Source organism: Macaca mulatta, chromosome 8, assembly GCF_049350105.2.
Source record: "Macaca mulatta isolate MMU2019108-1 chromosome 8, T2T-MMU8v2.0, whole genome shotgun sequence".
NCBI classification, from domain to species: domain Eukaryota; kingdom Metazoa; phylum Chordata; class Mammalia; order Primates; family Cercopithecidae; genus Macaca; species Macaca mulatta.
The window spans coordinates 79,103,704-79,124,006 of NC_133413.1; the positions used below are offsets into that span (position 1 = coordinate 79,103,704).

Here is a 20,303-nt window from a genome sequence, read left to right on the forward strand (position 1 = left end):
GAGTCCTCTGCTTGGTCCCACAGGGCTGCAAATCAACTTGTTGGCTGGGTTACATTCTCATCTGGAGGCTGGACTAGGAAAGAATCTGCTTCCAAGCTCATTTGGGCTGTTGGCAGAACTAATTTTCTGCAGCTATATGGCTGAGGTCCCTATTTTCTGACTGACTTTCAGCCAGGAGCTACTCTCGCCTCCTAGGTGCAACCCAGAGTCCCTGCCACATGTCTCTCCCATCACGTCAGCTTACTAATTCTTCCTCCTTTTCTTCTTTTTCCTCTTATTCTCCTCCTCCTCCTCCTCCTTCTTCTTCATCTTCCTTCCTCCTTCTTTTTTTCTTCTTTAAAATGGAGTCAGGGTCTTGCTCTATTGCCTGGGCTTTAGTGCAGTGGCATGATCATAGTTCACCATGACCTTGAACTTCTGGGCTCAAGTGATCCTCCTACTTCAGCCTCCCAAAGCATTGGGATCACAGTTGTGAATCACCACACCCAGCCGGCAACCCACTTCTTTAAAGTTAACAAGGGCATTTTTCTCATTCCAATCTACTACGATGGATCTTATATACTAGAATGTAATCATAGCATTGACACCTCATCACCTTTGCCATATTCTACTGTTTCAAAGCAAGTTAAAAGTCCTGTCTGCATTTGAGGGGTGGGGATAATGTGGGAGGAAATACCATGGGAAAGAGATCATGGTTAAGAACTACCATGTTATTCTATCAGTTCTCTTAGTACCTGTTGATGAATTTTAATTTCTTGCGGCTCACTTGAGTAGATAATTTTAGCAGGTATTGGATGTGAGTCTAAAGCTTTGAGGATGGGTCAAAGCAGGAGTCCCAGATGTGACCTTCAATTTCATACAGGTAACAGTAAGAGTGAAAGAATAAAGGAAGATGTGGGTCAAATTTATAGATAGCGTATGTGATGGACTGGGAGAAGGCAAGTGTGAGATGATTTCACGTGCCCTAAATTTTCTCTATTATGTGGTGAGGGCATTTGCCAAGACAAGTGGTTGGGGGGTCAGATAGGGAAGACTGAAGTAAGTGCACCAATTATGGAAAGTCACCAAGAGAAAGGAAAAAAGAGTTAGCAAAGGAAAATTTTTTAAAAAGATTGTTATGCAGTTCTGGGGCCTAACTGAAGTCGAGGACATGAATTAATTATTATTAATGAATCATGGAAACCATGAGTAAGATTGTTATTTTTCTCTAGCAGTGCCCAGAAAGTTCTAGGAAGGAAGAGAGAAAACAGTTTCGGAGGCTTTGAGAATTGTGGTTGTGTTACTACAGCAAGGGTGGGAGAAGTTTTGCAAAAGGAGTTGAGGGTATTTGTGAGCAAACTGCAGGTGATCAAGCTGTCTGAGAAGTAGAGAGCAAGTGGAGGGGGAGGTTCAGACAGAGAAAGCCAATCAAAACTTTCAGGAGATCAATATGGTGAAAATATGAGCAACACAGAAGGATACAAGCTGTGCTAAGAGATTGTGATATTTGAGATCAAGATGTTTGATGTGGAATGATTCCAGATAATGAGAAAATCCTGTGGGCAGCTTTAGTTTGTGGGTAGCAGAAATATCAGGGAAGCGAAGCTCTTCAGAGTTGAGCAGGGCAAGGAAGTATGAGGCTTGATGCATGGTTTGTCTAAGGATAAATAGGTCAGTATAGTTTATTTCAAGTTATTGAAAGGACAAGAGACAGGAAAAGACTATGCCACTGTCTGAAGTAAGGCTGTGAGATTGATCAGAGGCGAAAAGGTGGTGATAATGTGTGATAATGAAGAGAAATGAGTAGTATAGCTAAGTGACATTTCCCTTAAGAGAACAGACACTTTTACTTTACTCTTGAGGCTTCAATCATAGAAGCCTCATTGAAACAGGAGATCCAGCCCTGCTTCCACAGCCTGTGGTTGTGGAACATGGGACATGGGGCAAGAGCCTCTATCATCCCAGGAAGCTGCAGAGGAGGGAACACTATCGTGGGAAGAATGGGGGCTGTGCTAAGACATGAAAGGGGACATTTGAAGATAGAAGAGTGTTTATGTGGAGGGTATGGCCCAGAGGAAGGGGAAAAATTTTAGAGGGAAAGTACGGCAGGCAGGAAGAGAAAAGCATAGATGAATTGTTGGATATGAATGAAACTGAAGAGGTTATAATTGAATGATGGTAAATAATGCCAGTTTAAACCCTGACTGTAATTTTGAATTACTGATTTTGGTGAATCTTTTTGTTTGTTTTGGTTTTTTGTTTTGTTTTGTTTTGTTTTTGAGACAGAGTCTCGCTCTGTCACCAGGCTGGAGTGCAGTGACGTGATCTTGGCTCACTGCAACCTCTGCCTCCTGGGTTCAAGCGATTCTCCTGCCTCAACCTCCCGAGTAGCTGGGACTACAGGCATGCACCACCGTGCCCAGCTAACATTTTTTTGTATTTTTTAGTAGAGACAGGGTTTCACCATGTTGGCCAGGATGATCTTGATCTCTTGACCTCGTAATCTGCCCACCTCTGCCTCCCAAAGTGCTGGGATTACAGGTGTGAGCCATCATGCCCAGCCTGGTGCATCTTTTAATTAGCTAGAAAACGTTGCAATATTCAAAGTGCATGAGTATCATACTTTTTGGAAATATCTGAAGATATTCTTTTGTTGCCTTTAAATATATCTAGCAACTTGGGACACAACATTTTCTCCTTAAAAGTCTGCCATTTAATATTGTGGAGGAGAATCTTGAAAACAGCCTTATTTTTATTCCTTTGTAGGAATAAAAGACAAATGATTTTTCTTGAATACTTACAAATTTTTTTACTTCTGATATTCAAAAGTTTTACCGGAATGTCAACTATGATTTTTCAGGAAAATCTATTATGTGTAAGTTGAGTCTTATTTACTGTTCTCTGTTTTTCTCATTTCATTTGGCATTGTATTTGCCTTTGTTGACTGTCCTCTAGAGAAGTGTATCAAGCAAAGTGTTTTCTGTGTGTCACTGATTCAATTTTCTACACTATCGGTTTTCTCTTTCTGGCTTTGAACACAAATTTAAATGTTGGTATTGCATTTTAGTTTCCTGTTGCTGCTTCTTTATCTCATCTTCTTTTTATTATTTCTGTACACAGTTACATTTTTATTCATAGGTTGGTTAGCCTATCTCCCTTCTAATTTCTTTTGGCTTCATTGAGTCCACTTTCTTCTATTTTTGCTGAGAAGACAAAACAGTCACAGTCACATTCCAACATTTAATGGCTTTCCATTATAAATATTTTTTAAAACTATGATTACCTCTGCATTGTGAATACTGTATTCTTGTTTTTTATTAAATGATTCTTAGAATAATATTTTCTGTTTTTATTCAAACTTCAGTGAGGAATGTTCTATCCAGTTCTAGATTTATCAACAAATAGTGTAGGTGGACTCTTCTTTGTTCTCTCTCCATATATCTTGGAACTATTTGGATTCTTTTCAAAACTTTAGAGAGGCGAAATCATGGTGGCTATTAACATTTTCAATATTAGTTGAATCCTTTAAGCTTCTGCAAAATTGATGCATGACTTACTATCTCTTATCTCTTTCCAATGAATTAGATAAACATATCATTGCTAAATTATTTGAATTAATACGGATTTTTTCTTGCTATAAGTAGAGAATAAAGAAAGCCACAACATTCATTTCATTCCACTCTGGCTCCATTTGATATTCCTTTATATCATGAGATGCTATATTTTATGACCAAGGTTTTTTTCTCCCATTACCTATGTTGCATTAGAAGAATTGATAGTCCACGAATGGATGTAGAAAGACAAATTCTGAAAGACTGTGAAACAACATAAGGAGATGCCTCCAAGTTTGGGGTAGATACCTAGAAATCTTCCATTCTCTTTCTGACTGGCCTATATCCTCTCTTAACCTTATCTATGGAAATACTTCCTGGGTTCTAGCAGATCATGGACAAATATTTATGTTCCTAATGCTTTAGAATTTTCATGGCTTTTTGGTATTTAATGGGATTTTGGAGGTGGACAAATTGGGTAACAGCTAGTTAAGTACAACCTTAACATGAAAGTTTGAGGAATCCATTATTGTGTAACGATGTATGTTAGTTATTTATAAGTGAGTGGCCGGAGAAAGACTCATGAGTCATCCATGAAGCTAGGGTGGTTTTTAAGTTTGTAAATTAAGAGAAGAAGGCATAAAGAAACCCTAAAGAATGCCACATAGATTAGAGGAATGGAAGATGAGGAAGGAATAAATGAGATGAAGAAAGAGTTATCAGGTGATATGGGGATGAGGAAAAAGATTGTTCTGTATAAAAACATGAAATTCTTGTAAAAGAAGTCAAGATGGATGAACTCTTGAAAGGCCCTTTAATTGTGGAATGGCAAAGACAGTGACCACCTTCTAAGGGGAATTTCAAAGTAACAGTGTTGATTGATTTAAATTTATCTTTCTTGCAATAGAAGATAAATTGATTTAGGTGAATATCAATGATTTTATGTGTTATAATAGATAAGGTGGCATCAAGTGAGTGAAATTTACTGAAATGTTTGTTTTTATTTACAATAGAATGCAATGCTTTATTCCATGACATTCACAGAATGTTATTTTAAGTGAAGGGAACCCATGCCTGAAAAACATTTCAAATTAATTTCATGGGTTTTTGTTTTTTGGTTTTTTTTGTGTGTGTTTGTGTGTGTGTGTGTGTGTGTGTGTGTGTTTTGACAGAGTCTCTGTCACTTGGGCTGGAGTGCAGTGGCACAATCTCAGCTCACTGCAACTTCTGCCTCCTGGGTCCAAGTAATTCTCCTGTCTCAGCCTCCTGAGTAGCTGTGATTACAGGCGCCCACCACCACACCCGGCTAATTTTTGTATTTTTAGTGGAGATGACGGGGTTTCACCATACTGGTCAGGTCTCAAACTCCTGACCTCAGGTGATCCACCCACCTCAGTCTCCCAAAGTGCTGGAATTACAGGCGTGAGCCTCCACACCCTGCCAATTTCATAGTTTTATATGATGTAATCTTAATCATATGCATATATAAAACTGATTCATAGCAGATTTAAAAGTTGAATTTACAGATGAAATTAAACAAGAAGTACTTTTGTGTGTGTACGTTATTTTTGATCTGAGGTGACCTGTATGTTTTGTCAAGTGTATTTAATGACTCATGGACTTGGTTTTTGTTCAATCTTGAAATCACTTTGTTGCGATTTGATATATATTTTGTTTTAACAGAATCCAAAGGAACAAGAAGGGATTTCAGAAGCTATGATAAACCTTGGCAATTAAATGCAAAGAAGCCTAAAAAATCAAAAAGTGACCTTGCTGTGTCTAATATTTCTCCACCATCAACGGACTCCAAATCATGTAAGGAAGTTTGTTATTCAAATGCTATTCAAAGCATGTAAGTTTATGTTGTTAAGAAAATGAAGAAAAGGTGGTCATTGAAGCCCAACTTTTCATCTGATATTTCTGGCCTTTAATCTTAGTGAATTTCACTTTTACTCTGCATTTGATCTTTATTCATATGTATCTATTTGCTTGCTTATATTCTCAAACATGTGTAATTCACTTAGACCCTTTTTGAATATAATATTCCTTGAAGAATATAAACTCCACGGAGCAGGTCTCTTGCCTCTCATAGTCAATTGCAGCATTACATCATATTGAAAGCAGTACCTACCTATATTTAATGAAGTACATAAAAGCAAATTAAATCTCTTAGAGTAGAAGCAAAGAAGATTTCTATTCAAAACATTTAGTAAAATTTAAAAAAAAAATTTCATCTGGGATTTTCCTGAAGTCCTACTGATTAATTTGTGATGGAAGTCCCTATATTTATTCTCTTCCCTACTACTTTAATGTCTTTGTTTTTATGTTACAACAAAGGAATGACTGAGGCTGGGTATTTTATAAAGCGAAGAGGTTTATTTGGCTTACGGTTCTGCAGGCTGTACAAGAAGCATGACACTAGCATCTGCTTCTTGTGAGAGTCTCAAGAAGCTTCCACTCATGGCAGAAGGTGAAGGGACACACGCATCATATGACGAGAGGAAGGAGAAAGAGAGAGGGGAGGGAGGCGCCAGGCTCTTTTTAACAATCAGATCTTGTAAGAACTAATAGAGTGAGAAATCACTCCTTACAGTGAGGATGGCACCAAGCCATTTATGAGGGATTGACTCCCATAACCCAAACACCTTCCACCAGGCCCCACCTCCAATATTGGTGATCAGATTCACCATGTGATTTGGAGAGGACAAATATCCAAACTATACCACCTAAATATCTCTTCTTTCTCAATGTCCCACTGCTTTGGTAGCTACTGGGATTCTCCAGTGCTCTGCTATCCCCACATATGTATAAACATGTCAAAAAATCTCAGGAACCTCTAGCAAATCACAGCTATTCTTAGAAGAAAAGAGAGCTTGCAAGCTGTTCTTATACATCAATTCCTTGTGCTTGTTACAGGGTGAGATGTTTGATTTTAGTTTCAACAGAGAAAGGAGTAGGCAGAAAATATTTATCTTTGTTTGAAAATGTTTGAAAACCACTATGTGCTAACTGGAATCTGCATCTGGGTCATTTGTGAAAGCAACTAGATTTAACTTTATGAGCAGCTTCATTTACATAGTGGTACTCATAAAAAAAAATTGCATTAACCACATCAAGTTCTTGTGAGAATTATATGAAGTGTGAACAACTTAAAGTGTTCTTTACAAATTGTGATTGTAACCAAATTGTCCCGCTTCATCATTTTGGTATATAGAATTAGGTTCAAACATTTAAAAAAATATTCAAGTTTAAAATTTGCATGTCTTTTTTACAACAGTATAGCTAGTAATATCCAACATAGTGCCTGTTTCAATTAATAAATTCTAAATGATAAAAATGAATAAAGGAAGAAACAAAAAATGCAATGAATAAAGTCTCAGTCTCCCTTTTCATCATGGATCCCTACCTCTCTGTCTGTTTACTCTTGCTCTCTTCCATGATAAGTTCAAAACCTTAGGAGATTACTAAATTATAGAATCAGTTCTCGATTTGACCACTTCATCATTAAGAGGAGAATGCCTAAAGGCCCGCTCATTGTGCAGGTCCTGTGCTCTTTATAGGATGTTATCTAGCCACAGGGTGCTGCTGGTGGTCTGGTGTCTGATTATACTCCTTTTTACTCAGGTAACCTACTCCCAACCTCTAGTTTCACTAGACTGTTACCAAGCTTTTTAAAGCAGAAATAATAATAAAATAGCATGTTTTTTTTAAAAAAAATAGCATATGTAGAATTAATATATACGACAATAAGAACACAACAGATTAAGGGTTATTCTTTAGAAATACTTGTTAAAACAAATTATTTCTGAAGTAATAAAATATCTTTGCACATAGATTGTGATGAATTAAAGATGCATTTTTCTTCTCTAAAGCATTACTGAGAACTAGCACAAAATGCTTAAATTAAAAATTAGTAGACACATTATAATGGGATGTGAAAAAAATCATTCATCCTCACAAAACAAAGACAGGAGAAAAGTAACAGAGAAAGAAAGGACAGATTGGAAAAATAGAAGATGGACACCAATATTGTAAGTTGAAGTACAGATGTGCCCACAATTATAATAAATATAAATGTACTAAACATTCCAATTAAAGCAAGTATTGTCAGACTGAATAAAGAGTATAGATTTTTTAAAATATAAGAAACATACTAAAAATATGCAGATACAAACAGTTTGAAGTTCTAGCGAAAAGAAGTCTATATGGCTAGAGTAATATCAAAATAAAAACTCAAGACAAAGAACATTACCAGAGATAAAGAGATCATATCATAATCATAAAAGGTTATTTAATTAAGAAGACATAATACTACTAAAGGGTTATGCACCCAATAACAAAAGTTCTCAATACATGATGCAAAAATTTATAGAACTAAAGGAAGATGTAAACAGAATAAATTGACTGAAAAAATTTAGTAAGAATATAGAAGATTTGAACGAGACTATCAACTACATTGACTTAATATTTATAAACACTATACTCAAGAAAGTCACATAGAAAAGCAAACAAACAACAAAACAAACAAACACAAAATCATACCTGAAGAGAGATAAACAATTTTTAGAGATGTTCCAGTTACTATGGCTTATAAAAAATCACCCCAAGACTTTTTTTTTACATAAAGTTAACATAAGATTATCCTAAAATGTACAATTCAGTGGCATTCAGTACATTCACAATATTATGCTACCTAGTCCCTATCTAGTTTGAAAATATTTTCATCATCCCAAAAGGAAATCATGTACCCAGTAAGTAGTGACTCAACATTCCCACCTCCCACCAGCCCCTGGCAACCTGCTTTTTGTCTCTATGAATGTATCTATTCTGGATACTGGCATGTCTTGGAGATATTGTGGGTTCAGTTCCAGGCCACTGCAATAAAGTGAATATCACAATGTCAGTCACACAATTTTTTTTGTTTCCCAGCACCTAAAAAAGTTATATTTATACTCTACTCTAGTCTATTTAGTGTGCAACATTATGTGTAAGAAAACAATGTATATATTTTAAATAAAGATACTTTATTGCCAAATATTCTAACAATCACCTGAGCTTTCAATGAGTCATAATCATTTTGCTGGTGAAGAACCTTGCCTTGATGTTGATGGCTGTGGACTGATCAGGGTGGTGGCTACTGAAGGTTGAGGTGTCTGTGACAATTTCCTAAAATGAGACAGCAATGAAGTTTGCCAATGGACTCATGGAGCCAATTGACTCTTCTTTTCATGAAAAAGTTATTCATAGCATGTGATGCTATTTGGTAGCATTGTACACAGAGTATAACTTCTTTCAAAATTGGAGTCAATCCTCTTAAACCCTGTCACTGCTTTATCAACTAAGTTGATGCAATATTTTAAGTTGATGCAGTATTTTAAGTCGCTGCTTTATCAACTAAGCTAATGTAACATTTTAACAATGTTCACAACATCTTCACCTAGAGTAGATTCTGTTTCAAGAAACCACTTTTTTCTACTCATCCATAAGAAGCAACTCCTCATGCATTCAAGTTCTATCATGAGATTGTGGCAATTAAGTCACATCTTCAGGCGCCGCTTCTATTTCTAGTTCTCTTGCTATTTCCACCATATATTCAGTTACTTCCTTCACTGAAGTCTTGAACACTTCAAAGTCATCAATGAGGGTTGGAATTTACTTCTTCCAGGCTCCTATTAATATAAATATTTTGATCTCCTCCCATGAATCACAGATGTTCTTAATGGCATCTAGAATGGTAAATCTTTTTAATGAACTTTTTCAAGTTATTTGCCCCCAGATCCATCAGAGGAATCACTATCTATGGCAGATATACCCTTATAAAATGTATTTCTTAAGTAATAAGACTTGAAAGTCCAGATGAAACTTGTTGATTCATGGATTGCAGAATAGACATTGTGTTAACAGACATGAAAATATTAATCTCCTTCTACATTGCCATCAGCACTCTGGGGTGACTGGGTGCATTGTCAATGAACAGTAACATTTTGAAAGGAAGCTTTTCTTCTTAGCAGTAGGTCTCAACAGCAGGCTTAAAATGATTAGTAAACCATGCTGGAAACAGATGTGCTGTCATCCAGGCTTTGTTGTTTTATTTATAGAGCACAGACAGAGTAGATATAGCATAATTCTTACGGTCCCCAGGATTTTTGGTATGGTAAATAAGCATTGACTTCAACTTAAAGTCACCAGCTGCATTAGCTCCTGACAAGGGAGTCAGCCTATCCTTTGAAGCTTTGAAGTCAGGCACTGACTACTTCTCTCTAGCTGTGAAAGTCTTAAATGGCACCTTCTTCCAGCATGAGACTGTTTTGTCTACATGGACAATCTGTTGTTTAGTGAAACCACCTTCGTCAATTATCTTAGCTAGATCTTCTGGGTCACTTGGTGTGTCTTTTCCATCAGCACTTGCTACTTCATCTTATACTTTTATGTTATGGAGATGGCTTATTTCCTGAAACCTCATGAACCAACCTCTGCTACCTTTCAACTTTTCTTCTGCAGCTTCCTCAGCCTTCATGGAATTGAGGAGAGTTAGGACCTTGCTTTGGATTAGGCCTTGGCTTAGGGGAATGTCGTGGCTGATTTGATCTTCTATCCAGACCACTCAGACTTTCTCCGTATCAGCAATAAGATTCTTTCACTTTCTTACCATTCGTGTTTACTGGAATAGCACTTCTAATTTTCTTCAAGAACTTTTCATTTGCATTCTCAACTTGGCTAAATGTTTGGCACCAGAGGCCTAGCTTTCAGCCTACCTTGTCTTTCAACATGCCTTCCTCACTAAGCTTAATCATTTCTATCTTTTCCAGAGACCTGCAACTCTTCCTTTCACTTGAACACTTAGAGGCCATTGTAGGGTTTTAAATTGGCCTAATTTCAAAATTGTTGTGTTTCAGGGAATAGGGAATCACAAGGTGAAGGAGAGAGGTGAGGGAATGGCTGGTCAGTGGAGCAGACAGAACACACACATTTATTGGTTAAGTTTACCATCTTACATGGGTGTGGTTTGTGGCACCTGGAAACAATTACAACAGTAATATCAAAGATCACTGATGGAAAAAATTTAAAATATTGTTAGATTTGCCAAATATTACACAGAGCCACAAAATGAGCACATGCTGTTGGAAAAATTAAGCTGATAGGCTTGTTCAATGCAGGGTCTCCACAAATGTTTAATTTGTAAAGAAACAAAAAAAATTGTCTGCAAAGCATTACAAAATGAAGTACAGAAAAGCAAGGTATTCCTGTATACCACAGGAGTGAAATCACAATGTATGAACTTTTGTCTCTGACTTACTTTACTTAGCATGTTTTTGTGGTTTATCTACATGGTGGTGTGTACACTACTTCAGTCCTTTCCGTGACTGAATGATATTCCATTGTGTGGTTAAACCACATTTTGTTTATCCATTCATCTGCTGATGGGTGTTTTGTATGCTTCTATCTTTTAACTATCTTGAATCATATTGCTATGAACATTCATATACAAGCATTTTTATTACCTTTTTCATTATTTGGATAATGGATATTATATAATATAGACACTATAATAATTTATATTACTGTGTAATTGATTTTCTGAGTTATATGATAATTCTATGTGTAACTTCGAGGAGATGCCAACTTTTTTCAAAGAAGCTACACCATTTTACATGCTTACCAGCAATATACAAGGGTTCCAATTCTTCATATATTTACCAAATCTTGTTATTTTCTTTCTTTCCTTTCCTTTTTCTAAAAAATGTATAGCTGTCCAGTTGGATGTAAAGTGGTATCTCATTGTTGTCTTGATTTGCATTTCTCTAATGGCTAATAGTTTTGAGCATCCTTTCAAGTGTTTCTTGGCCATTTGAATATCTTCTTTGGAAAAATGTTTATTCATACTCTTAGCTCATTTTTTAAGTGAGTTGTTACTCTTTATTCCTGAGTTATGAGAGTTTTTTGTATTCTGGATACTAGATCCTTATCAGAGATATGATTTATGAATATTTTTCCATTTTGGGGATTAGTTTTTACTTTATTAATAGTGTTATTTTATGTACATTAGTTTTTTAATTTTGATGAAGCTCAATTGATCTATTTTCCTTTCTTTTCGGCTTGTGTTTTTGGTGTCATATCTAAGAAACTCTTGCCAAATCCCAGGTCATAATGACTTATCTCTATAATTTCTTCTAAGAGTTATAGTTTATGCTCTTACATGCGGGTAATTGTTCCATTTTGAGTTAATTTTTGTATATAGTAGATGATGGGTGTCCAACTCCATTTTTTGCCATGTGGATAATCAGTTGTCTCAGTACCAATTTTTTGAAAATACTATTATTTCCTCATTGAATAATCTTGTCACCCCATTGAAAAATCAAGTAACCGTGAATATGAGGGTTTATTTTTAGACTCTCAATTCCATTCCATTAAGCTATATGTTTATCCTTTTGTGAGTACTACACACACTGTTTTGATAACTGTAGTTATGTAATAAGTTTTGAAATTGGAAAGTATGAATCCTCTGACTTCATTTTTTTGTTTTTCTCTCTCAGGATTATTTAGGCTACTCTGAGGGCCCTGAAGTTCTATATGAATTTTAGAATCAGTTGTTTAAAATATTTCTGCATAAAGGCCATTTGGATTTTCTTAGGAAATGCATTGAATCTGTGGATCACTTTGGAGAGTATTGTGACCATAAAAATGTTTCCAAATCATGACCATGTAATGTCTTCATTTATTTAGATCCCCTTTAATTTCATTAAACAATGTTTTCTAGTTCGTGTTGTACAAGACTAGCATGTCCTTGGTTAAATTTATTTAAGTGGATCTTATTCCTTCAGATGCTATCATAAATGGAATTGTTTCTTATTTTCATTTTTAGATTGTCATTGCCAGGGTGTAGAAATAAAACTGATTTTTGTGTTTTGATCTTATTTCCCAAAATTTTGCTGAACCAGTTTATTGGTTCTAACACTTTATTGTGAATTCTTTAGGACTCTTGAAAAGATCAGATTATGCCATCTAAATATAGGGATAGTTTAACTTCTTCCTTTCCAATTTGGTTGCCTTTTATTTTTCTTTTCTTGCCTAATAGCTCCAGCTAGAAATTCCAATGCAAGGTTGAACAGAAGTGATGAAAGCAGGAAAGTATCCTTTTCTCATTATTCATGTTAAGGGAAAGACTTTTGGTCTTGTATCATGGAGTGTGGTGTTAGCTGTGAGTTTTTTGAAAATGTCTTTTATCATGTTGAGAAAGTTGTCTTCTATTCCTAGTTCGTTGGATATTTTTGTCATGAAAGTGTGTTGCATTGTTTTCCAGTGTTTTTTCTCAATCAGTTGAGATAGTCATGCAGTTTTTGTTATCATTCTATTAATATGATGTGTTACATTTTATAATTTTCTTAAATAACCCTTGAATTCCTAGGATAAATACTTGGCCATGATATATAATCCTTTTAATATACTGCTGGATTTAGTTTGTTACCGTTTTATTGAGGATTTTGCATCTACATTCATAAAAGATACTGGTTCGTAATCTTCTTTTCTTGTAATGTCTTTATCTTTGGTACTTGGTCAATGCTGGCTTCTTAGAATAAATCAGAATATGTTCCCTTTTCTCCAACTTTTTTGGAAGAATTAATAAAACTTGGTGTTAATTCTTCTTTAAATGCTGGGTTGAATTTACCAGTGAAGCCACTTTATTCTGGCCTTGTCCTTGTTGGGAGATTTCTTTATTAGTGAGTCAAAGTCTTTACTTGTTATAAATCCATTCTGATATTCTATTTCCTCTTGAGTCGGTATTGGTAGTTCGCATGTTTCTAGAAATTTTCTAAGTCATCCAGTTTGTTGGCATTTGATGGTTTATAGTATTCTCTTATAATACTTTTTAATTTTCTTAAGGTTTGTAGTAATGTCTCACTTTTATTTCTAACTTTAATAATTTGGGTTTTCTTTTTAAATCAATCTAGCTAAAGATTTCTTAACTTTTTCATCTTTCTAAAGAACCAACTTTTGGTTTTGCTGATTTTCTCTATTGTTTTTCTGTCTTCTGTTTCACTGATCTCTGCTTTAACCTTTACTATGTTCATCCTTTTGGTAGCTTGGGTTTATTATGCTCTTCTTTTTCTACTTCCTTAAGGTATAAAGTTAGGTTTTAGATTTGACATCTTTCTTCTTTATTAATGGGGACATTTACTGCTATAAATTTCTGTCTGAGCACTGCTTCCACTGCATACCATAAGGTTCAGTATGTTGTTTTCATATTTTTTGGTCACAAAGTATTTTCTAATTTATCTTGTGATTTCTTCTTTGTCTCATTCATTATAAATGAGCATATTGTTAAATTTTCTCATATTTGTGAATTTCCCATTTTTCTTTTTCCTTTGACTTCTAGTTTTATTCTTTTGTTGTCAGAGAAGATACTTGGTATGATTTCAATCCTTTAAAATTTTTGAGACTTGTTTTGTTGCCTAACATAAGATCTCTCCTAGAGAACGTTCCATGTGCATTTGAGAAGAATGTGTATTCTTGGAATGTTCTGTTAGGTCTTACCAGTTTATAGTGTTGTTCAAGTCCTTCATGTCCTTATTGGTCTTCTGTTTGTTTGCTCCATTATCGAAAGTGGGGATTTTAAAATCCACTACTATTATTATAGGGCCCTCTAACTCTCCTTAAATTATGTCAATATTTGCCTCCTATATTTTAAGGCTCTGCAGCTAGGTGTTTCTGTGTTTATAATTATTACGTCTTCTTGGTGGATTGTCCTTTTTAATCATTATATAATGCCCTTCTTTGCCTCCTATGATGATTGTCCTAAAAACTATTTTTTTGATACTAGTGCAGCCACTCAGCTCTCTTTTGATTAATATTTGCAGGAAATATCTTTTGATCATTATTCCTTTATTATTCTTTCTCTTCTCTTCTTTTACTATTACCATTATATGTCAGCACATCATACATGTTGATCAAGTAAAAAAACTATTGACATCTCAATCAATAACTGAATGCTATTCGATACAAATTTGCATCTATTTCTTATTGTAAATATAATGAAATTAAAACTCTTTGGGAATAGAAGGATATTTTCTTAACTAAGATATTGCCTGGAATAAATATTTATAGAATAAAACCAAAAAGTTTTCTGAGCATTGTTCATATGTTTTAAAGAAAAAAGGAAAAAAGACATAAATATTTTAATAGTAATTAACTTCTGTGGGTAGAAAAAACAGTTATTAATTCATTAAAATAATCCCTGTCTAAAATTTACTTAAAGTAGCTACTGTATATTAATCAGAAGAAATTTCTGAAGAAAAAAGCAACTTCTTAGCCCATTCAAAAGACTGTGAGCTTGGTAGAATGTAATATCTTCAGTGCAGAGTATTTTGTTACCTTAATCCCTATGTATCTAGAACAGTGACAAACACATCATTTATGCTATGAGAATGAGTACATAAATGATTGAATGAATAAATGAATAAATGCAGATAATGTAAGGATGGATTTATACTAAAATATATTCTAGCCTTTATGTGATACCAGTTTAGAAATTGTGTATTTTCAAGTAACCAAAAAATAGCACTTATACAATTCAAATTGGCATAGGGACAAAGATCTGCAAGGTAACATTATGTTATCAATCTTCAATAGTTATGTGCCATAGATAAGTAGGTTTTTTATTATTATTATACTTTAAGTTCTAGGGTACATGTGCATAACGTGCAGGTTTGTTACATATGTATACTTGTGCCATGTTGCTGTGCTGCACCCATCAACTCGTCAGCACCCATCAACTCGTCATTTACATCAGGTATAACTCCCAATGCAATTCCTCCCCCCTCCCCCCTCCCCATGAGAGGCCCCGGTGTGTGATGTTCCCCTTCCCGAGTCCAAGGTTTTGATGAAGGTTTTGCCTTGTAATGTTTTGGCACTTTCAAATAACCAAAAAATAGCAGTTATACAATGCAAGCTGGCATAGGGACGAAGATCTGCAAGGTAGCATTATAGTGTCAATCTTCAATAGTTATGTGTCATAGATAAGATAAGTATGGTTTGATGAAGGTTTTACCTTGTAATATTAAGTATTTCTACTGGTTACCTATTGTGTGGAATGGTTGTGGATGATGAGTAGAATTTTGGCAGAAATGACAAGAAAGACATTGTCTATCAATATTCTGTGCATGATAGTGAATGCTGATCCTTTATAACCATTTCAAATTTATAATCCAGATGAGAAAATTGAGGTAAATATGTTGGTTTAGGTTAAATATCAACTCTCAGTTGTTTTGTTTACGCTTTTGAATTTAAGGGAGCCTTTCTCAGGGTTTTTTTTTTTTTAATGATGCATTTAGCACAGAATATACAAAGATAAATAGCTGGATATTTATAGACTGTCATTATAATTTTAGGGAAAAAAGAGAGTATATACATACATATATGTATAGAAAGTACAAGCTACACAAATATTAAAAAATGAGGACAGGAGAACAATAGCTGAAAAATCATGATATGGATATACAGAAGGCAGGAGACATGAAGTAATTATCTCATTATAATCAGTTTTCAGTATTTCATAACCGTAGTACTGGGGATATTTCCTGGCATATTTAAAATGAAAGTAAAGTACTTGGGGAGAACTTTCAGATAAGATCATTAGCATTTTTTAAATTTTAGAAAACAAGGTTGAAAGTTATTTGGTTCAAAAGAAATATATAGACAGTATCTCAAATGTTATGTGGAGGAAACAGTAAATTTGTTTTAAACTCACAGAAACTATTGGTGGAGGTCATATTGAGTTAGAATTTGATGACTATAATAAAGAATTGTTCAAAAATTAGCACTCCTTAATATACAATAGACTGCTCTGTAACATAGTGTCCTCGGGGAAGACTGAGGAAAAGCCATTTGCAAGGTGCTGTGGGTGGCCTCCTGCACTAGAGTGAGCTCTGCGTCAGTGACCCCAAAGACTCTCTTGAATCTCAGATTCTGTCATCTTCCTCTACCGGTTTTATTAGATAGTTGATACTGTTCTTCTATTTCTCATTTTCCCTGTGGATTTTTTTTTTTTTTTTTTTTTTTTTTTTTTGAGACAGAGTCTCGCTCTGTCACCCAGGCTGGAGTGCAGTGGCCGGATCTCAGCTCACTACAAGCTCTGCCTCCCAGCTTTACGCCATTCTCCTGCCTCAGCCTCCCAAATAGCTGGGACTACAGGCGCCCGCCACCTCGCCCGGCTAGTTTTTTTGTATTTTTAGTAGAGACGGGGTTTCACCGTGTTAGCCAGGCTGGTCTCAATCTCCTGACCTCGTGATCCGCCCGTCTCGGCCTCCCAAAGTGCTGGGATTACAGGCTCGAGCCACCGTGCCCGGCCAGCACTCCTTAATATACAATAGACTGCTCTGTAACATAGTGTCCTCGGGGAAGACTGAGGAAAAGCCATTTGCAAGGTGCTGTGGGTGGCCTCCTGCACTAGAGTGAGCTCTGCGTCAGTGACCCCAAAGACTCTCTTGAATCTCAGATTCTGTCATCTTCCTCTACCGGTTTTATTAGATAGTTGATACTGTTCTTCTATTTCTCATTTTCCCTGTGGATATTTTTAAAAACATTTTTAAATGCTAACCCTTTACTTTTAAGATGTAGTATGACTTAAATAAGGTTTTCAATCTATCAGAAAAGTTTAGAGATGTTCTTATCCAAAGACAGTATATCAGACAAATGACTTCCCAAATTTCTTTCCATTACTTACCAAAACAGCTTTTGAAATCACCCAGCATGGCTGATTAGATCCTGATTATACCGTGGCTTTGGTTGTCCTAGTTGGATTCCCATGATAAGTTATGCAAGATTTGTTATATGTATCAAATTGTCACAAGCTACAAAAACATCACAAGAAATTGGTCTCAGCTCCTCTCAGAAGTTGCCAAGGAAAAGTTCTTGGGTACGGTATTAATTAGTTCTCTATTGTACAGCATATAATTTTCCCAAAACTCAGTGGCTGAAAACAGCAGCAAATTGTGGTTTCTCGTGATTCTGTGTGTAGACTGGCCAGTTCTGCTGGCCTCACCTGACGTGCCCGTGTGGTGCATTCAGTGGGTAGGTCTGCAGGTGCTGGGCTCAGCTGGGATGATGGGAAGCTGGGCTGTGTCTGGTAGATATCTCGGGATATTGACTAGGATTTGAAAAAAAACCTGAGTTCTTGTTTTGTAAATTAAAAAGAAAATATAAAGAGAGACCTTGATAGCATATAGTAATTAGCAGAAAATCAGATAATGTAGTGATACAGATTGCAGATTAGAGAAATTATTCAAAGAAGGTTAACAAAAGTGCCAAAGTTTTAAGGAATCTGATACAAATATTGTTTTTTCCACTCCCTCATCTGAACTTCTCTCTCTTAAACCTAGGTTCCTCCATAGGTTTCCCATGGGGAATGGCCTGTAAGGTAGCAGTCGTGGGCCTGGAAGTGTTTACTAGATTGATCATGGTCACTGTGTCTACTCTCTGCTGCTAGCACACTGGTGTGTTAGTAATTTTAGTTGATATCCCTGTCCCAGGGTCCCTTAAACCAAGAAGGTCAGATGAGGCAGCGGCATTCATTTTCAATTGTTAATTTCTAGGTTTATTTAAATTACAGAAGGAATATTTATTTATTTGACAATGTAAAATATACAGACCTGTAGAAAGTGAAATAGTCTCCTTCACTTGTCTCCCCTCAAATTCTACTCCCCTAGAAATAGTTTGTATCTTCGTATAGTCTTTTCCTTGTACTCATTAGCAGATATGATATGGATGGCTTGGTTTGCTGCATAAAAGTGACCTTAAGCTGTACATGTTCTTAAGCAATGTGTTTTTATTATTTTAAAATGCATTGTCTGGCTATTAATAAAAAGAAAAATAATAGATGTTAGCAAGGAAGCAGAGAAAAGAGAACTCTGTTTTTTTGTTTTCTGAGATGGAGTCTCACTCCATCACCCAGGCTGGAGTGCAGTGGCACGGTCTCGGCTCACTGCAACCTCTGCCTCCCAGGTTGAAGCTATTCTCTTGCCTCAGCCTCCCAAGTACTGGGACTACAGGCGCCCGCCACCATGCCCAGCTAATTTTTGTATTTTTTTTTTGGTAGAGATGGGGTTTCTCCATATTGGACAGGCTGGTCTCAAACTCCTGACCCCGTGGTCCACCCTCCTTGGTCTCCCAAAGGGCTAGGATTATAGGCGTGAGCCACCATGCCTGGCTGAAAAGTGAACTCTTACACACTGTTAGTGGGAAGGTAAACTAGTACAGCAACTATGGAGAACTGTATGGAGATTCCTCAAAAAACTTAAAAAGAACCACCATTCAATCCAGCAATCCCCCTACTGGGTATCTACCAGAGGAAAAGCAAACAATATGTCCAAAAGATACTGTCTCTCACATGTCTATTAAAGCACTATTCATGATAGAAAAAATGTGGAATCAACCTAAGTGTCCATCAGTGGATATATGGATAAAGAAAATGTGGTGCGTATACACAATGAAATACTACTTGGTCATTGAAAAAAAGAATGAAATCATGTCATTGGTGAAACTGGAGGTTATTATCTTAAGTGAAATAATCCAGGCACAAAAAGACTAATATTGCATACCCTAACTTATATGTGGGAGCTAATAAAGCTGATCCCTTGCAGGTAAGGCAATGAAAGATAGATAACAGAGACTGGGAAGGGTGATTGGGACATGGGGGAGAATGAAAGAAGTGGGCTAAAGGGTAGTATAAGCATATGGTAAGATAGAAGGAATAAATTCAATGTTTGATAGAACAGTAGGGTGACTATAGTTAACACAAGTGTACGGTACTCTGTCGATGCACACCCTAAGTGTTGGTTAAATATGTACTCTATGTTGATATTATTATAGTTAATTAATTAACATTGTTCACAGTTAAGCCATACAGTGACTTGATTACTACATGTTATATACATGTAACAAAATTTCATGTATACCTTATACATTTGTACAAATAAAAATAAAAATAAAATGCACTGTGGAAATATCTTTATGGTAATATACTTAGATTTAACTTGCCCTTTTAAATAATTGCATACAATGTGAATGTGAGATAATTTATTCAACCATTCCTTTGTTGAAGGACATTTAAATTACTAACAGGGTTTTGTGGTCACAAAATATTTGCTAAAATAAACAAAGTCTTGCACTTTCTGTGAAAATGAGCAACCTTGTACATATGTATTTAAATACAGGTGCTTTCATTTCTTTATGATGACTTTGCCAGACATAAGATTGCTGGGTTACAGGGTCAGTGCATTTTTCATCATAATAGATATTGCCAGATTACTTTTTAAAAAGGTGACAGAATGATATATTTCGTTAGGTGGAGACTATTTCCTATGTCCTTACCATATAAATCTTTTTAAAATTTATTTTATTTTTATCAAAACATAATGGTACATGGTTTAAAAAAGGTAGTACTGAGAGAGTAGTGTCCTTTTTTCTACCCAACTCGGCTCCTAACCTGCAATCACTTTCACCTCTTTTAGATGTTGCTTCCGGTCCCTAAATCTACACAATCAAACATAAGGTTCTATTCCTTTTTAAATTTGAGGCATTATCTCTTGACATCCTTCATACCTTGTGCTCCAAACTCTAGCCTCCATCTCATCCTGGCTGCATAGTAATGCAGTTATTTCAAATGTTGATTAAATATGTACTCTACCTTGGTATTCTTATGACTAATTAATTAATATTGTTCATGGTTGAGCCTTAGATGTCCATCTGTTCTAGAATTCTCTTGCTTTTCTGCTTGCT

At 35.6% G+C, this 20,303-nt stretch overlaps 1 protein-coding gene across 1 annotated transcript in view; it reads left to right on the top strand.

Annotated features, from left to right (window-relative positions):
* C8H8orf34 (chromosome 8 C8orf34 homolog) overlaps positions 1-20,303 on the top strand; it is a 494,601-nt gene that overhangs the window by 107,563 nt on the left and 366,735 nt on the right. Inside the window, exon 3 of the mRNA XM_015145533.3 lies at positions 5,214-5,345. Within this exon, the coding sequence (XP_015001019.2) occupies positions 5,214-5,345 (132 nt within the window). The remainder of the gene's footprint in view (positions 1-5,213; positions 5,346-20,303) is intronic.